This window comes from Lampetra planeri, chromosome 8, assembly GCF_965212315.1.
Source record: "Lampetra planeri chromosome 8, kcLamPlan1.2.h2, whole genome shotgun sequence".
NCBI lineage: Eukaryota > Metazoa > Chordata > Hyperoartia > Petromyzontiformes > Petromyzontidae > Lampetra > Lampetra planeri.
Window position 1 is genome coordinate 8506401 of NC_136114.1, and position 19444 is coordinate 8525844.

At 48.6% G+C, this 19444-nt stretch overlaps 1 protein-coding gene across 1 annotated transcript in view; it reads left to right on the top strand.

The window, feature by feature from the left end:
• LOC144720456 (IgGFc-binding protein-like) overlaps positions 1 to 19421 on the top strand; it is a 47258-nt gene extending 27837 nt beyond the window's left edge. The window contains exons 59-90 of the mRNA XM_078597257.1: positions 82 to 265; positions 430 to 655; positions 1414 to 1592; positions 4456 to 4525; positions 4693 to 4784; positions 4888 to 5087; positions 5262 to 5427; positions 5787 to 6040; positions 6161 to 6344; positions 6509 to 6734; positions 6975 to 7153; positions 7782 to 7851; positions 8019 to 8110; positions 8214 to 8656; positions 8831 to 8996; positions 9357 to 9610; positions 9730 to 9913; positions 10078 to 10303; positions 11062 to 11240; positions 14104 to 14173; positions 14341 to 14432; positions 14536 to 14735; positions 14910 to 15075; positions 15435 to 15688; positions 15809 to 15992; positions 16157 to 16382; positions 16621 to 16799; positions 17854 to 17923; positions 18091 to 18182; positions 18286 to 18654; positions 18812 to 18856; positions 19339 to 19421. Of these exons, the coding sequence (XP_078453383.1) occupies positions 82 to 265; positions 430 to 655; positions 1414 to 1592; positions 4456 to 4525; positions 4693 to 4784; positions 4888 to 5087; positions 5262 to 5427; positions 5787 to 6040; positions 6161 to 6344; positions 6509 to 6734; positions 6975 to 7153; positions 7782 to 7851; positions 8019 to 8110; positions 8214 to 8656; positions 8831 to 8996; positions 9357 to 9610; positions 9730 to 9913; positions 10078 to 10303; positions 11062 to 11240; positions 14104 to 14173; positions 14341 to 14432; positions 14536 to 14735; positions 14910 to 15075; positions 15435 to 15688; positions 15809 to 15992; positions 16157 to 16382; positions 16621 to 16799; positions 17854 to 17923; positions 18091 to 18182; positions 18286 to 18654; positions 18812 to 18856; positions 19339 to 19421 (5604 nt within the window). The remainder of the gene's footprint in view (positions 1 to 81; positions 266 to 429; positions 656 to 1413; positions 1593 to 4455; positions 4526 to 4692; positions 4785 to 4887; positions 5088 to 5261; positions 5428 to 5786; positions 6041 to 6160; positions 6345 to 6508; positions 6735 to 6974; positions 7154 to 7781; positions 7852 to 8018; positions 8111 to 8213; positions 8657 to 8830; positions 8997 to 9356; positions 9611 to 9729; positions 9914 to 10077; positions 10304 to 11061; positions 11241 to 14103; positions 14174 to 14340; positions 14433 to 14535; positions 14736 to 14909; positions 15076 to 15434; positions 15689 to 15808; positions 15993 to 16156; positions 16383 to 16620; positions 16800 to 17853; positions 17924 to 18090; positions 18183 to 18285; positions 18655 to 18811; positions 18857 to 19338) is intronic.
• The last annotated feature ends 23 nt before the right edge of the window (positions 19422 to 19444 follow it).

Genomic DNA, 19444 nt, shown 5'->3' on the forward strand with positions numbered 1-19444 from the left:
GTAAAAGGAAGAGCAAAATAATTAATCTGAGATGCCTATGTTTGGACAATGCTAATTGATTGCACTTTTGAATTTATCCAGGTTCTCTACAACAATGAGCTGGTAAAACTACCATTTTCATCAGACGGAATTGAGATTACATCCACGGATGTTATTGTGATGGTGCACATCCCTGCAATCTACTCAACGATCGTCTTCACTGGCCAGATGTTTTCTATCGATCTTCCATATGAGCTCTTTGGTGACAACACCCAGGGACAGTGTGGTAAGCGAACTCTTTCAATTATTTGGGGACAATTTGACAGGTTACATGTCTACAACATTTATACACCATTATTGAAATGCATCACAATCTTTTTTTCCTAAAGTCACTAGTAAATTGTCTATCAACGGATCCACACTCAAAGCCCCATTATTGTCGCATTTCAGGAACGTGCAACAACCAGGCCAGTGATGACTGTGTGCGCAAGAGTGGGAAGTCGGAAGCATCTGATTGCTGCCAGGTCACGGCCAAGGAGTGGATGGTGGCCGATCCCAGCAAGCCACACTGCAAAGCACCAGGGCCATCGGGCAGCGTGCCTTGCCAGACTCCCACTCCAACCCCTACAGCCCCTTGTGTATTCGACCACAAACTGTGCAAGGCCATCGACAAGACGTACGCTGCCTCAACCTTAACCATGATTATGTTCAAATAACAGATGTATTTTCACAATTGCAACGTACTTTTTCATATTATACTAGCAGAAGTACCCGGCGTTGCCCGGGTGAAAAATATATTTCTTAATAACCTTACATATATACACAGATGGGCTGCTACCCCTGCCCCCCCCCCCCCCCCTCGGCCGCTGTGCAGTAATATGTACGGCCTATAGTGTGGTGGGGTGTCGAGGCCTAGTACCGTGCAGAGCCTCCGGCCTCGCCTAAATTGCCCACTCGGCTGAGGCTGGGTACTGGGGCCGTTACCCCCCCCCCCGCGCTACAATAATACTGTCTAATCACTATAATTTTATTATCTACCGACCCTATAATAGTAATTGCACACATTGGGGTGGGGGGGAGTGAAGAGGACGTGAAACTTTGATGAATTTACCTCAGAGTCGCGTGATAATGCGTGGGCATATTTTTAACGGGAATTAAAAATGGCGTCCACCCCGCAGCGAATGCGTCGCTACCCGTTGCCAGGGGCAACCGCCGTGGAAAACCAAACGGACCAATCGTGTCTCGCAAATCCCTCACATTTCGTCCAATGAACCTGCGTATGGTCCGGCGACACACAGACAGACAGACACACACTGAAGATTAAATAATGGAGGATTGGCTCGAGAGGCATTACTTTTCGAGGATAATATTTCCACTGTGTTTATGGTACTGTACTTTAAAATCAGTCACCAACCACTTATTGTGTCTCTACAGGGAGTTCTCTGCTTGCACAGAAGTGACCAGTCTATTGAGCTACATTGAGACGTGCAAGTTCGACCAGTGCAGAGTGAACTCCACTCCAGCTGGGTGCCCCAGCATCCAATCTGCAGCAGATGACTGTGCCATGCTGGGCTATTACGTGGACTGGAGGAAAGCCACCGAAGGAGGCTGTGGTAAGAAACGCCAGGACTCTCATGTACCCTTGCCCACGGCATTATTAATAAGGACTCTTACCTTGTACATATGTAATGCGGGCGTAAACGACCTCCCGGAAGTGACGTCATGGGGGGAGGAGTTACGTCACGTGGGGGAGAGGGTAAGGGTCTATAAGGGGGGTAACCGGAAGCAGTCGGGAGTGATCGAGGACTGGGAAAAGTGAGAGGCCATGCAGGGCGAAGGGTGAGAGAGAGTGGCGAGGTCGCCACACACCCGAGCCACGAGGATCGGCACCGTCGGCCAACGGTGACCGACCCCGGGGCATGAGGAGCAGCGAGGAGGCTGCGGAGAGCAGCGGGTCTGCAAGGGAGGAGTCGGCAGCAGGGGTCTGCACGACGTGATAGCGGCGGGGCTGCTAGGAGGGAGTTTGGGCTACGTGAGCGACAGCAGCCTGGGGCTGCAGAGTGGAGAGTATATAGGGGAGTACCGTGAGGGAAAAGAGATCGAACCCAAATAAAGGACACAGGACAGAGAGAAGCGTCCAAGTCATTTATTACACTGGCGTCAAAGTGTAACGGTATGGCTAAACAACTGAGAAAAAATAATATTCCGTCTCCGGCATCGGCTTCATCTTCCGACGACGATGACCTTCCTCCTGCGGTGGATCTGACTCTGGCAGAGGAGGAGATCCGTGCTGGGATGAGTGCGGGTCCAGGGGTCCAAGATGTCGCCGCGTCGGCGGACCAGTCTGCACCAAAGGACGCTGATTTGAGATGGAGTCAGATGGCGGAGCAACTTGAAACTCTCAAGAACGTGCTTGCACAGTTGTGTGCGCTCGTTACGCCGAGGACGGCGTCGGAAGGCGATGTTGGTGGTCCGCAGGAGCCCGGGTTGTCTTCAATGTCGACGCCATCAGCCACGCGGCATGAAGACGCCATCTTGGGCGTGGCGCACGACGAAAGGCGGGAAGCCGCCATTTTGGGCCCTCCGCGATGGAAGGCCGCCATCTTGTCGAGACCACGCTGCCACTCCATGTTGAACATGCCACCGGAAGAGTCAGCGGCTGGAGGGAACGCGCCAAGGCGTCGCAGTCATCACCTAACGACTGTCAAGGAATTCTCCATCGGGGGCGATTGGAGTGCGTTCGCCTGCAGATTTTTGGCAGCGGTGCGCTCGGCGAGGTGGACTGACGCCGAGGCATTAGAAGTTCTTCCGACTCTCCTTGATGATGAGTCCGTTAGATTCTTTCGCTCTATAAAAGCCGCAAAGAAGAAAACATTGCGTGGTGTGTTCGACGAAATGGCAGACGCTTACGAGCCGCCGGATGACGCTCATCGCCGGTTTGTGCAACGACAACGCGCACCCGAGGAGTCTCCGGTGGCATTTAGGGGCGCGGTACTGGAGCTGGCAATGGCCGCATACCCGGATATGGAGCCTGACCTGTTGGAACCTCTCATCCTGGGGAAGATGTTGGAGTTGTCCCGGGATCTCGGCATTCCCATGCCGGTGTGCGGTCACGAGAAGCTCACATCCCGGGCTGCGGCTAAGTGTCTTGACGCCCAGTTCAACCTGCGCTGGTGGAAGCAGGTTACGGCGTGGACGGGTGGGCCCATCGTCGAAGGGGGAGCCATGGGTTGGGACCCCAAGAAAGCTGTTTATGTGCCAGACGACAGGAGCCCGCAGGAGCTGTCGGCTGCCGCTGCTCCGTGGCCGGAGCCGCGGGCTGTGCCGCCGACACGGCCGCGTCGGGACGGGGCGCCCGCAGCAAGGCGCAACAACATCGACTGCTTCCGCTGCGGGCATAAGGGCCATTATGCCAGGGACTGCTGGGCCCGCATCCCGGGTCCGCCCCAGCAGGAGGCCTCGACAGCGGCCGCTCCAAGGAAGGATTCGCCAGCACAGATGAGCCGGCCGTGACGCGGCAGGGGAAAGCAGACCCAGATCGGGGTGCGCCTACCACGGCTGTGGAACCTTTGAGGCCCGCAGCCCTTCCTACCCCGCCGCGGACACGATCGCGGGACGCCTCTGATGCTGCGCCTTCGAAAATAGGGGACCGGGACGTTGCCAGGCCTCCAATAGCGACAGACGAACTTCAGCCTGTCGCTCTTAAAACCCTGCCACGTTCCCGCTCGGCGGGAGGGCCACCGACCGTCCGGGACGGCCCGGCGACCCGCACCCGCTCGAAATCCCTCACATTTCGTTAATTATTGTCTTGTGTTCTTGTTCTTTCCGTATATTATCGTGTGTTCTGTGTCCTTTTTCGTATTCGGTCGTGTTCGCTCGCATTGCTTATTAGAGTTGTGTTCAGCCGAGGTCGGCTGGATTTTCTCTACGGGGGAGGGTGGTGTAATGCGGGCGTAAACGACCTCCTGGAAGTGACGTCATGGGGGGAGGAGTTACGTCACGTGGGGGAGAGGGTAAGGGTCTATAAGGGGGGTAACCGGAAGCAGTCGGGAGTGATCGGGGACTGGGAAAAGTGAGAGGCCACGCAGGGCGAAGGGTGAGAGAGAGTGGCGAGGTCGCCACACACCCGAGCCACGAGGATCGGCACCGTCGGCCAACGGTGACCGACCCCGGGGCAGGAGGAGCAGCGAGGAGGCTGCAGAGAGCAGCGGGTCTGCAAGGGAGGAGTCGGCAGCAGGGGTCTGCACGACGTGACAGCGGCGGGGCTGCTAGGAGGGAGTTTGGGCTACGTGAGCGACAGCAGCCTGGGGCTGCAGAGTGGAGAGTATATAGGGGAGTACCGTGAGGGAAAAGAGATCGAACCCAAATAAAGGACACAGGACAGAGAGAAGCGTCCGAGTCTTTTATTACACATATGTACACTGCATCATGTATTATGATGAGTGACAGCATGTAATCAAATGGTTGGGTTCACAGACTTCGAGTGTCCTGTTGGAATGGAGTACAAGCCTGCAGGACCCAAACCTGTGGCATCCTGCAGTTCTGGGTAATGTGTGTTCCTATTATCAACTAAACAATGAAATATACAAAAGCTTTATGATCTCATCTTCATTTCTGTCAATTGTAATGTGGACGCGTAAAATACGTGTTAAATATGGAATTGTCAATATATGTTATGAATTGCATGTAAATGTCTATGTTTGTGCAATGCAGTGGCAGCGTTGAAATGACCACCGAACTCCATGAGGGCTGCTTCTGCCCAGAAGGAACAATGATCTGTGACCATGCTTGCGTCCCACTACCAAGTAAGATCACTGATATAGTTATCTTAACTATTGTCACTAAATAACACATTTTGCTATCGTCAGTATTTGGAAAATAATGGGGAAATGTTTAATTATTTTCCAGCTTCAACAATACCTCCATCTACTACGCAAGAAAGGACAACCATTTTTACCTTTACCACGGAAAAACCATCAACCACTGAGGGGACAACAGCATTCATATCCTCAGCCACATCTCTTGGGTCGTTGCCCACAACACCTGAAACAACTGCTGTATCTACAACAGTCGACAAAGGCTGTCGCTCTGTAAATCCACCACGTCAAGTAAGTGAATATTCTTAATGCCTTCATCTATTGTAGCTTCCTTGACTTGACACTATGATTAATGTATGAAATACAAGAGGCTACCATGTCATGAAAGCCATGTTTTTTCCGTTTTTTTCATGTAATAACAATTTATATTAAGTTCCTCACACCGATTATCCTTCATCTTTGCAGTTCATGGAATCGTGGAAGGTTGACAACTGCACGATCGCCACCTGCAATGGCGGCGACAACATCTCCTACTCCACCAAACAGTGCAGCGTCTCCACGAAACCCAAGTGCCGCAACGCAATGATGGTGTACGATGCTGATGGCTGTTGCTACACCTGGAAGTGCTTCTGTGAGTATCTTTCTCGCTTTCTAAAACAAACTGAATGGATTGAAACGTTATGATGGTCTCGAAACACAATGGTTACGGACACTTTTCGATCTGGATATCGTTAGTGAGCTTCGCGATTTTTTGATGCATTTAGTACATTGCTTAAACATTCCTGTAATTAAAACTTGCCTTTCTAAAAATATATATAACATAGTTTATTAGGGACATTTTGAGATGGCATAGTGAATTGAAATTTACAATGCTGTGAAATATGATGAATGGATGGTTTAGAATGTTGCCGTGATTTATTTTTTATTCATTTGTGTTCTTGGTAGAATGTGTTCCAGTGCAATGATGATTTGTGCTTCTTCTGCCCAAAGGCAACTGCAAGGGATGGGGAGATCCCCACATCCGCACCTTCGACCAAGTTCTGTACGTATTCCTGGAAGACTGCACATACACCCTGGTGGAGGAGAAGGTTGACCGCCACCATCTCTCAATCATCACCGACAATTTCCAATTCTACCCTGGAAACCCAGCCTCCTTCCCCAGGGGCATCACCGTCAACTACAACGGCAACTCCGTCAACATGAGCATCCCAGCCATTGTCAGTAAAAGGCAGAGCATCATCACGGTAAGCATCACAGTTGAATTTTTTCCGCAACCGAAGTATGAAAACGGAAGAGCAAAATAATACACCTGAGATGCCTATGTTTGGACAATGCTAATTGATTGCACTTTTGAATTTATCCAGGTTCTCTACAACAATGAGCTGGTAACACTACCATTTTCATCAGACGGGATTGAGATTACATCCACGGATGTTATTGTGACGGTGCAAATCCCTGCAATCTACTCAACGATCGTCTTCACTGGCCAGATGTATTCTATCGATCTTCCATATGAGCTCTTTGGTGACAACACCCAGGGACAGTGTGGTAAGCGAACTCATTCAATTAGTTGGGGACAATTTTTCAGGTTGCATGTCTACAACATTTATACAACATTATTGAAATGCATCACAATCTTTTTTTCCTAAAGTCACTTGGAAATTGTCTATCAACGGATCCACACTCAAAGGCCCATTATTTTCGCGTTTCAGGAACGTGCAACAACCAGGGCAGTGATGACTGCGTGCGCAAGAGTGGGAAGTCGGAAGCATCTGATTGCTGCCCCGTCACGGCCAAGGAGTGGATGGTGGCCGATCTCAGCAAGCCACACTGCAAATCACCAGGGCCATCGGGCAGCGTGCCTTGCGAGACATCCACTCCAACCACTACAGCCCCTTGTGTATTCGACCACAAACTGTGCAAGGCCATCGATAAGACGTACGCAACATTAACCATGATTATGTTATAATAACACACGTCATTTTTCCAATTGCAATGCACTTTTTCGTATATATCTGACATCCAACGCTTTTGTAATGTGAAACATTGAAGAAAATCTCTTGATTGGTGTACCGTTCGTTTTTGCACTGAAGATTAATTTTCGAGCATAATATTTCCACTGTGTTTACGGTACTGTACTTTAAAATCAGTCACCATCCACTTATTGTTTCTCTACAGGGAGTTCTCTGCTTGCTCAGAAGTGACCAGTCTATTGAGCTACATTGAGACGTGCAAGTTCGACCAGTGCAGAGTGAACTCCACTCCAGCTGGGTGCCCCAGCATCCAATCTGCAGCAGATGACTGTGCCATGCTAGGCTATCACGTGGACTGGAGGAAAGCCACCGAAGGAGGCTGTGGTAAGAAACACCAGGACTCTCATGGACCCTTGCCCGCGGCATTATTAATCAGGACTCTTACATTTGTAATAAAGGTCGTTGAAGCGACTTCTGGAATCCGGTCTTTATTTGTCTTTCATTACAACACTCCTTCACGCTGCTGACAGACAGCGTGAGAGGGATAGAAAGAGAGAGACGTGCGCAGCCACGTGGCAGCCTGGACCCCCGCTCTCGCGTGGCCTCTCCCCTTCGTTCGTTCCAGTTCTGACCACGTGTTGTTCGTCTCCACCCCTATTTAATACCCGGGTTACGTGGTACGTTACCACCAATCCTGGTTAGCCTCTATGGAATCTTCCAGACTCCACCGTAGGCTCCTGGGACCACGCCCCTGACTCGTCTCCCCATTGGCTGTGGCTAAAGCCAGCAGAACCAATCCTCTACTTACAGCTGTAACCTCTCCATTACGTCAGGGCCACGCCCCTAGGCTTCACCCATTGGCTATGGACCAGGACCGGCAGAGCCAATCATCGTGACAAGTTGTGATCCGTCAACGACCCGGATATATCCTCACATTACACATTGTACATCTGTACACTGCATCATGTATTGTGATGACTGACAGCATGTGATCAAATGGTTGGGTTCACAGACTTCGAGTGTCCTGTTGGAATGGAGTACAAGCCTGCAGGACCCAAACCGGTGGCATCCTGCAGTTCTGGGTAATGTGTGTTCCTATTACCAACTAGACAATGAAATATACAAAAGCTTTGTGATCTCATCTTCATTTCTGTCAAGTGTAATGTGGATGCTTAAAATACTTGTTAAATATGGAATTGTCAATATATGATATGAATTGTATGTAAATATCTATGTTTGTGCAATGCAGTGGCAGCGTGGAAATGACCACTGAACTCCGCGAGGGCTGCTTCTGTCCAGAAGGAACAATGATTTGTGACCATGCTTGCGTCCCACTACCAAGTAAGATCACTGATATAGTTATCTTAACTAAAGTCGCTAAATAACACATTTTGCTATCGTCAGTATTTGGAAAATAATGGGGAAATTATGAATTATTTTCCAGCTTCAACAATACCTCCATCTACTACGCAAGAAAGTACAACCACTGTTACCTTTACCACGGGAAAACCATCAACCACTGAGGTTCCAACACCAGCTGTAACCACAACCGTCCACAAACCAGTTACTAAAGTTGTGCTAACTACCACAACTCTGTCTACGGCTGGATCAACACCTGGCCAATCAACTGCATCCCAGTCACTAACAACAGCTCCTTATGTTGAACAAACGACCACAACCCCGCAAAGTGGTGGGACACCAGTCCAAACAACGATTTCAGAGCCACACCAATCTACCTCATCTGGTGAAACATCAACGGCTCCTTTATCCACCACAGCGTTCATATCCTCAGCCACATCTCTAGGGTCGTTGCCCACAATACCTGAAACAACTGCTGTATCTACAACAGTCGACAAAGGCTGTCGCTCTGTAAATCCACCACGTCAAGTAAGTGAATATTCTTAATGCCTTCATCTCTTGTAGCTTCCTTGACTTGACACTATGATTAATGCATGAAATACAAGATGCTACCATGTCATGAAAGCCATGTTTTTTCCGTTTTTTTCACGTAATTACTATTTTTATTAAGTTCCTCACACCGATTATCCTTCATCTTTGCAGTTCATGGAATCGTGGAAGGTTGACAACTGCACGATCGCCACCTGCAATGGCGGCGACAACATCTCCTACTCCACCAAAAAGTGCAGCGTCTCCAAGAAACCCAAGTGCCGCAACGCAATGATGGTGTACGATGCTGATGGCTGTTGCTACACCTGGAAGTGCTTCTGTGAGTATCTTTCTCGCTTTCTAAAACAAACTGAATGGATTGAAACGTTATGATAGTCTCGAAACACAATAGTTACGGATACTTTACGATCTGTACATCGTTCATGAGCTTCGCGAATTTTTTGCCGCATTAAGTTCATTGCTTAAACATTCCTGTAATAAAAACTTGCCTTCCTAAAAAATATAGCATACAATTTATTAGGTGACATTTTGAGATGGCATAGTGAATTGGAATTTACAATGCTTTGAAATATGATGAATTGATGATTTAGAATGTTGCCGTGATTTAATTTCTATTCATTTGTGTTCATGGTAGAATGTGTTCCAGTGCAATGATTATTTGTGCTTCTTCTGCCCAAAGGCAACTGCAAGGGATGGGGAGATCCCCACATCCGCACCTTCGACCAAGTTCTGTACGCATTCCTGGAAGACTGCACATACACCCTGGTGGAGGAGAAGGTTAACCGCCACCATCTCTCAATCATCACCGACAATTTCCAATTCTTCCCTGGAACCCCAGCCTCCTTCCCCAGGGGCATCACCGTCAACTACAACGGCAACTCCGTCAACATGAGCATCCCAGCCATTGTCAGGAAAAAGCAGAGCATCATCACGGTAAACATCACCGCTATTTCTTTTCACAACCTAAGTACGTAAAAGGAAGAGCAAAATAATTAATCTGAGATGCCTATGTTTGGACAATGCTAATTGATTGCACTTTTGAATTTATCCAGGTTCTCTACAACAATGAGCTGGTAAAACTACCATTTTCATCAGACGGAATTGAGATTACATCCACGGATGTTATTGTGATGGTGCACATCCCTGCAATCTACTCAACGATCGTCTTCACTGGCCAGATGTTTTCTATCGATCTTCCATATGAGCTCTTTGGTGACAACACCCAGGGACAGTGTGGTAAGCGAACTCTTTCAATTATTTGGGGACAATTTGACAGGTTACATGTCTACAACATTTATACACCATTATTGAAATGCATCACAATCTTTTTTTCCTAAAGTCACTAGTAAATTGTCTATCAACGGATCCACACTCAAAGCCCCATTATTGTCGCATTTCAGGAACGTGCAACAACCAGGCCAGTGATGACTGTGTGCGCAAGAGTGGGAAGTCGGAAGCATCTGATTGCTGCCAGGTCACGGCCAAGGAGTGGATGGTGGCCGATCCCAGCAAGCCACACTGCAAAGCACCAGGGCCATCGGGCAGCGTGCCTTGCCAGACTCCCACTCCAACCCCTACAGCCCCTTGTGTATTCGACCACAAACTGTGCAAGGCCATCGACAAGACGTACGCTGCCTCAACCTTAACCATGATTATGTTCAAATAACAGATGTATTTTCACAATTGCAACGTACTTTTTCATATTATACTAGCAGAAGTACCCGGCGTTGCCCGGGTGAAAAATATATTTCTTAATAACCTTACATATATACACAGATGGGCTGCTACCCCTGCCCCCCCCCCCCCCCCTCGGCCGCTGTGCAGTAATATGTACGGCCTATAGTGTGGTGGGGTGTCGAGGCCTAGTACCGTGCAGAGCCTCCGGCCTCGCCTAAATTGCCCACTCGGCTGAGGCTGGGTACTGGGGCCGTTACCCCCCCCCCCGCGCTACAATAATACTGTCTAATCACTATAATTTTATTATCTACCGACCCTATAATAGTAATTGCACACATTGGGGTGGGGGGGAGTGAAGAGGACGTGAAACTTTGATGAATTTACCTCAGAGTCGCGTGATAATGCGTGGGCATATTTTTAACGGGAATTAAAAATGGCGTCCACCCCGCAGCGAATGCGTCGCTACCCGTTGCCAGGGGCAACCGCCGTGGAAAACCAAACGGACCAATCGTGTCTCGCAAATCCCTCACATTTCGTCCAATGAACCTGCGTATGGTCCGGCGACACACAGACAGACAGACACACACTGAAGATTAAATAATGGAGGATTGGCTCGAGAGGCATTACTTTTCGAGGATAATATTTCCACTGTGTTTATGGTACTGTACTTTAAAATCAGTCACCAACCACTTATTGTGTCTCTACAGGGAGTTCTCTGCTTGCACAGAAGTGACCAGTCTATTGAGCTACATTGAGACGTGCAAGTTCGACCAGTGCAGAGTGAACTCCACTCCAGCTGGGTGCCCCAGCATCCAATCTGCAGCAGATGACTGTGCCATGCTGGGCTATTACGTGGACTGGAGGAAAGCCACCGAAGGAGGCTGTGGTAAGAAACGCCAGGACTCTCATGTACCCTTGCCCACGGCATTATTAATAAGGACTCTTACCTTGTACATATGTAATGCGGGCGTAAACGACCTCCCGGAAGTGACGTCATGGGGGGAGGAGTTACGTCACGTGGGGGAGAGGGTAAGGGTCTATAAGGGGGGTAACCGGAAGCAGTCGGGAGTGATCGAGGACTGGGAAAAGTGAGAGGCCATGCAGGGCGAAGGGTGAGAGAGAGTGGCGAGGTCGCCACACACCCGAGCCACGAGGATCGGCACCGTCGGCCAACGGTGACCGACCCCGGGGCATGAGGAGCAGCGAGGAGGCTGCGGAGAGCAGCGGGTCTGCAAGGGAGGAGTCGGCAGCAGGGGTCTGCACGACGTGATAGCGGCGGGGCTGCTAGGAGGGAGTTTGGGCTACGTGAGCGACAGCAGCCTGGGGCTGCAGAGTGGAGAGTATATAGGGGAGTACCGTGAGGGAAAAGAGATCGAACCCAAATAAAGGACACAGGACAGAGAGAAGCGTCCAAGTCATTTATTACACTGGCGTCAAAGTGTAACGGTATGGCTAAACAACTGAGAAAAAATAATATTCCGTCTCCGGCATCGGCTTCATCTTCCGACGACGATGACCTTCCTCCTGCGGTGGATCTGACTCTGGCAGAGGAGGAGATCCGTGCTGGGATGAGTGCGGGTCCAGGGGTCCAAGATGTCGCCGCGTCGGCGGACCAGTCTGCACCAAAGGACGCTGATTTGAGATGGAGTCAGATGGCGGAGCAACTTGAAACTCTCAAGAACGTGCTTGCACAGTTGTGTGCGCTCGTTACGCCGAGGACGGCGTCGGAAGGCGATGTTGGTGGTCCGCAGGAGCCCGGGTTGTCTTCAATGTCGACGCCATCAGCCACGCGGCATGAAGACGCCATCTTGGGCGTGGCGCACGACGAAAGGCGGGAAGCCGCCATTTTGGGCCCTCCGCGATGGAAGGCCGCCATCTTGTCGAGACCACGCTGCCACTCCATGTTGAACATGCCACCGGAAGAGTCAGCGGCTGGAGGGAACGCGCCAAGGCGTCGCAGTCATCACCTAACGACTGTCAAGGAATTCTCCATCGGGGGCGATTGGAGTGCGTTCGCCTGCAGATTTTTGGCAGCGGTGCGCTCGGCGAGGTGGACTGACGCCGAGGCATTAGAAGTTCTTCCGACTCTCCTTGATGATGAGTCCGTTAGATTCTTTCGCTCTATAAAAGCCGCAAAGAAGAAAACATTGCGTGGTGTGTTCGACGAAATGGCAGACGCTTACGAGCCGCCGGATGACGCTCATCGCCGGTTTGTGCAACGACAACGCGCACCCGAGGAGTCTCCGGTGGCATTTAGGGGCGCGGTACTGGAGCTGGCAATGGCCGCATACCCGGATATGGAGCCTGACCTGTTGGAACCTCTCATCCTGGGGAAGATGTTGGAGTTGTCCCGGGATCTCGGCATTCCCATGCCGGTGTGCGGTCACGAGAAGCTCACATCCCGGGCTGCGGCTAAGTGTCTTGACGCCCAGTTCAACCTGCGCTGGTGGAAGCAGGTTACGGCGTGGACGGGTGGGCCCATCGTCGAAGGGGGAGCCATGGGTTGGGACCCCAAGAAAGCTGTTTATGTGCCAGACGACAGGAGCCCGCAGGAGCTGTCGGCTGCCGCTGCTCCGTGGCCGGAGCCGCGGGCTGTGCCGCCGACACGGCCGCGTCGGGACGGGGCGCCCGCAGCAAGGCGCAACAACATCGACTGCTTCCGCTGCGGGCATAAGGGCCATTATGCCAGGGACTGCTGGGCCCGCATCCCGGGTCCGCCCCAGCAGGAGGCCTCGACAGCGGCCGCTCCAAGGAAGGATTCGCCAGCACAGATGAGCCGGCCGTGACGCGGCAGGGGAAAGCAGACCCAGATCGGGGTGCGCCTACCACGGCTGTGGAACCTTTGAGGCCCGCAGCCCTTCCTACCCCGCCGCGGACACGATCGCGGGACGCCTCTGATGCTGCGCCTTCGAAAATAGGGGACCGGGACGTTGCCAGGCCTCCAATAGCGACAGACGAACTTCAGCCTGTCGCTCTTAAAACCCTGCCACGTTCCCGCTCGGCGGGAGGGCCACCGACCGTCCGGGACGGCCCGGCGACCCGCACCCGCTCGAAATCCCTCACATTTCGTTAATTATTGTCTTGTGTTCTTGTTCTTTCCGTATATTATCGTGTGTTCTGTGTCCTTTTTCGTATTCGGTCGTGTTCGCTCGCATTGCTTATTAGAGTTGTGTTCAGCCGAGGTCGGCTGGATTTTCTCTACGGGGGAGGGTGGTGTAATGCGGGCGTAAACGACCTCCTGGAAGTGACGTCATGGGGGGAGGAGTTACGTCACGTGGGGGAGAGGGTAAGGGTCTATAAGGGGGGTAACCGGAAGCAGTCGGGAGTGATCGGGGACTGGGAAAAGTGAGAGGCCACGCAGGGCGAAGGGTGAGAGAGAGTGGCGAGGTCGCCACACACCCGAGCCACGAGGATCGGCACCGTCGGCCAACGGTGACCGACCCCGGGGCAGGAGGAGCAGCGAGGAGGCTGCAGAGAGCAGCGGGTCTGCAAGGGAGGAGTCGGCAGCAGGGGTCTGCACGACGTGACAGCGGCGGGGCTGCTAGGAGGGAGTTTGGGCTACGTGAGCGACAGCAGCCTGGGGCTGCAGAGTGGAGAGTATATAGGGGAGTACCGTGAGGGAAAAGAGATCGAACCCAAATAAAGGACACAGGACAGAGAGAAGCGTCCGAGTCTTTTATTACACATATGTACACTGCATCATGTATTATGATGAGTGACAGCATGTAATCAAATGGTTGGGTTCACAGACTTCGAGTGTCCTGTTGGAATGGAGTACAAGCCTGCAGGACCCAAACCTGTGGCATCCTGCAGTTCTGGGTAATGTGTGTTCCTATTATCAACTAAACAATGAAATATACAAAAGCTTTATGATCTCATCTTCATTTCTGTCAATTGTAATGTGGACGCGTAAAATACGTGTTAAATATGGAATTGTCAATATATGTTATGAATTGCATGTAAATGTCTATGTTTGTGCAATGCAGTGGCAGCGTTGAAATGACCACCGAACTCCATGAGGGCTGCTTCTGCCCAGAAGGAACAATGATCTGTGACCATGCTTGCGTCCCACTACCAAGTAAGATCACTGATATAGTTATCTTAACTATTGTCACTAAATAACACATTTTGCTATCGTCAGTATTTGGAAAATAATGGGGAAATGTTTAATTATTTTCCAGCTTCAACAATACCTCCATCTACTACGCAAGAAAGGACAACCATTTTTACCTTTACCACGGAAAAACCATCAACCACTGAGGGGACAACAGCATTCATATCCTCAGCCACATCTCTTGGGTCGTTGCCCACAACACCTGAAACAACTGCTGTATCTACAACAGTCGACAAAGGCTGTCGCTCTGTAAATCCACCACGTCAAGTAAGTGAATATTCTTAATGCCTTCATCTATTGTAGCTTCCTTGACTTGACACTATGATTAATGTATGAAATACAAGAGGCTACCATGTCATGAAAGCCATGTTTTTTCCGTTTTTTTCATGTAATAACAATTTATATTAAGTTCCTCACACCGATTATCCTTCATCTTTGCAGTTCATGGAATCGTGGAAGGTTGACAACTGCACGATCGCCACCTGCAATGGCGGCGACAACATCTCCTACTCCACCAAACAGTGCAGCGTCTCCACGAAACCCAAGTGCCGCAACGCAATGATGGTGTACGATGCTGATGGCTGTTGCTACACCTGGAAGTGCTTCTGTGAGTATCTTTCTCGCTTTCTAAAACAAACTGAATGGATTGAAACGTTATGATGGTCTCGAAACACAATGGTTACGGACACTTTTCGATCTGGATATCGTTAGTGAGCTTCGCGATTTTTTGATGCATTTAGTACATTGCTTAAACATTCCTGTAATTAAAACTTGCCTTTCTAAAAATATATATAACATAGTTTATTAGGGACATTTTGAGATGGCATAGTGAATTGAAATTTACAATGCTGTGAAATATGATGAATGGATGGTTTAGAATGTTGCCGTGATTTATTTTTTATTCATTTGTGTTCTTGGTAGAATGTGTTCCAGTGCAATGATGATTTGTGCTTCTTCTGCCCAAAGGCAACTGCAAGGGATGGGGAGATCCCCACATCCGCACCTTCGACCAAGTTCTGTACGTATTCCTGGAAGACTGCACATACACCCTGGTGGAGGAGAAGGTTGACCGCCACCATCTCTCAATCATCACCGACAATTTCCAATTCTACCCTGGAAACCCAGCCTCCTTCCCCAGGGGCATCACCGTCAACTACAACGGCAACTCCGTCAACATGAGCATCCCAGCCATTGTCAGTAAAAGGCAGAGCATCATCACGGTAAGCATCACAGTTGAATTTTTTCCGCAACCGAAGTATGAAAACGGAAGAGCAAAATAATACACCTGAGATGCCTATGTTTGGACAATGCTAATTGATTGCACTTTTGAATTTATCCAGGTTCTCTACAACAATGAGCTGGTAACACTACCATTTTCATCAGACGGGATTGAGATTACATCCACGGATGTTATTGTGACGGTGCAAATCCCTGCAATCTACTCAACGATCGTCTTCACTGGCCAGATGTATTCTATCGATCTTCCATATGAGCTCTTTGGTGACAACACCCAGGGACAGTGTGGTAAGCGAACTCATTCAATTAGTTGGGGACAATTTAACAGGTTGCATGTCTACAACATTTATACAACATTATTGAAATGCATCACAATCTTTTTTTCCTAAAGTCACTTGGAAATTGTCTATCAACGGATCCACACTCAAAGCCCCATTATTTTCGCATTTCAGGAACGTGCAACAACCAGGGCAGTGATGACTGCGTGCGCAAGAGTGGGAAGTCGGAAGCATCTGATTGCTGCCAGGTCACGGCCAAGGAGTGGATGGTGGCCGATCCCAGCAAGCCACACTGCAAATCACCAGGGCCATCGGGCAGCATTCCTTGCCAGACTCCCACTCCAACCACTACAGCCCCTTGTGTATTCGACCACAAACTGTGCAAGGCCATCGATAAGACGTACGCAACCTTAACCATGATTATGTTATAATAACACACGTCATTCTACCAATTGCAACACACTTTTTCGTATATATCTGACATCCAACGCTTTTGTAATGTGAAACATTGAAGAAATCGCTTGATTGGTGTACCGTTCATTTTTCACTGATGATTAATTTTCGAGCATAATATTTCCACTGTATATATGGTACTGTACTTTAAAATCAGTCACCAACCACTTATTGTGTCTCTACAGGGAGTTCTCTGCTTGCTCAGAAGTGACCAGTCTATTGAGCTACATTGAGACGTGCAAGTTCGATCAGTGCAGAGTGAACTCCATTCCAGCTGGGTGCCCCAGCATCCAATCTGCAGCAGATGACTGTGCCATGCTGGGCTATTACGTGGACTGGAGGAAAGCCACCGAAGGAGGCTGTGGTAAGAAACACCAGGACTCTCATGGACCCTTGCCCACGGCATTATTATTAATAAGGACTCTTACCTTGTACATCTGCACACTTGTTGCACACTCGAAATGAAGGACTTTGGCAGGTGCTCCAAATCGAGTGCAAGCACATTTATTTATTGTGGTTAATATTAATCTTGTGAAGAACAGCACCGTCACTCTGTAAAATGCAACAGCACGTGTTACACGCAGCAATTCTTCCGAGTCGCCATTAGCCATGTTACTGGTTTACACGTGTGGTAATTCATTAACCCTTTCTCTTAAACCCAATTCTACTACTGATAAACCATCTTTGTCTTTGACAATCACATTTGCACATCACTATTCGAATATTACTTTAATCCTAAGCTGTATGTCTATCTATATACCATCCACTTATATCGGTATCTTACACCCATTATATGTACAGTATGTGTACAGTATACGTACTGTATATCACCATTGTGCAGCTTACTACTTTACATGTGTTCTATTCTCAATAGCATTGCAAGTAGTCATACTCTGGGTACATGGGCATGGTTATAGACTAAACAGTATTAGAGTTACAGAATTACAATGACAGTAAGTAATTACAGTGCGTCATCCCTTTACAATGCACAGTGCTAAAACGCCTCTAATTGCATATATCACAAACGAACAATTCAAAGCCACACTTAAAGACTAGAACACGTCTAGAACAAGTCTAGAACATTTATATAACGATCAAAAACAACCTTTGGGTCCTTTACCTGTAAAATGCAACAGCACGTGTTACACGCAGCAATTCTTCCGAGTCGCCATTAACCATGTGACTGGTTTACACGTGCAGTTATTCATTAACCCTGCCAGCCACCTACAGGCCCAACTCAGTCATCACATGCTGCTGTACACATGCATTGATGCACTGCACAGCACATCAGGACTTTCACAGAACCACACTTTACTCCCTTGCTGCACAAGGACATACTTAAAAGAGTGATCTATTCCTAATGTGCCACACACTGCATCATGTATTATGATGAATGACAGCAATGGTTGGGTTCACAGACTTCGAGTGTCCTGTTGGAATGGAATACAAGCCTGCAGGACCCAAACCGGTGGCATCCTGCAGTTCTGGGTAATGTGTGTTCCTATTACCAATTGGACAATGAAACATACTAAAGCTTTATGATCTCATCTTCGTTTCCGTCCAGTATAATGTGAATGCGTAAAATACTTGTTAAATATGTAATTGTCAACATATGTTATGAATTGCATGTAAATGTCCATGTTTGTGCAATGCAGTGGGAGCTTTGAAATGACCATCGAACTCCGTGAGGGCTGCTTCTGTCCAGAAGGAACAATGATCTGTGACCATGCTTGCGTCCCACTACCAAGTAAGATCACTGATATAGTTATCTTCACTATTGTCACTAAATAACACATTTTGCTATCGTCAGTATTTGGAAAATAATGTCAAAATATTTCATTATTTTCCAGCTTCAACAACACTTCCATCTACTACACAAGGAAGTACAACCGCTGTTACCTTTACAACCGGAAAACGATCAACCTCCCAGAAATCAATTACTACAGTTGTGCAACCAACTACCACAACTCAGTCTACTGGTGGATCAACACGTGGCCAATCAAAATCCTCGACTTCTGCATTCACATCCCCAACCATATCTCATAGACCTCTGTCGACAACACCCCCTATGAAAAGCAAAGCATCTACGACAAAAGCTACTTCCACGGTTGTTCCGACTACTCGCTCACATGTCGAACCAACAATCACACCTGTAACTGTTCAAACGGTTCAAGCAACCCGGTCTCTCTCCACATCCACATTCAACAAGTCTTCCTCTGGTATGCTTAATTGCTTTATCCACTACTTGTGCTTACGTGTTTTGGTGGAGGATATTACATTACGGTGTGTCATTCTAACGTTGTTCACATTTCTGTGCAAATAAATGGAAACACTGAACATTTTCCAAAATATTTCATGTGCATTGTTATTTTACAGACGCACCTTGTGTATGCAAGATTAACGGTTTCACAGCTAAACCAGGCAAGTTCACGATTTACTATTCTCTGTTAATGCATATGTTGCACACTCGAAATTAATCAGCTGTCATCAACTATTTTTCCTGCTTAATTTGTATTTAATTCTAATGCAAACATATGTTGGTGTTTTCTTTTCATCAGTCAAGTATTTTTTTGTGTTTAGTTTGTTGTCCTTTCCCCCTCACCTCCGATTAGCACACGGTTGGCTACGTATGGTACAATAGAAGTTCAACATACATACAACCTCACTCATTGTCATTGAATATTCCTATAATTATTCATCACTATCTCTATGATATATCACGAACAGTTTTTTACAGTGAATAATATAAAACATTTTTGAATGCAGATGGAACCTTGCATGTCATCAAGGATGACGACGGCTGGTGTTACTACATGAGCTGCTCTTCAAACTGCTTTGCGATCACCACCAGCCATAGGCGGTGTGATACTGCTTCCACCAAGACACAAAACGCGACCTCACAGCCAACAACACGCCCTGCGTCGACGAGCGTGGCTCCCTCCAGCTCACAGCCATCCGGATGTTTCTACAAGGACCACCACTATAAGGCATGCACCTTGAAAATGTTAA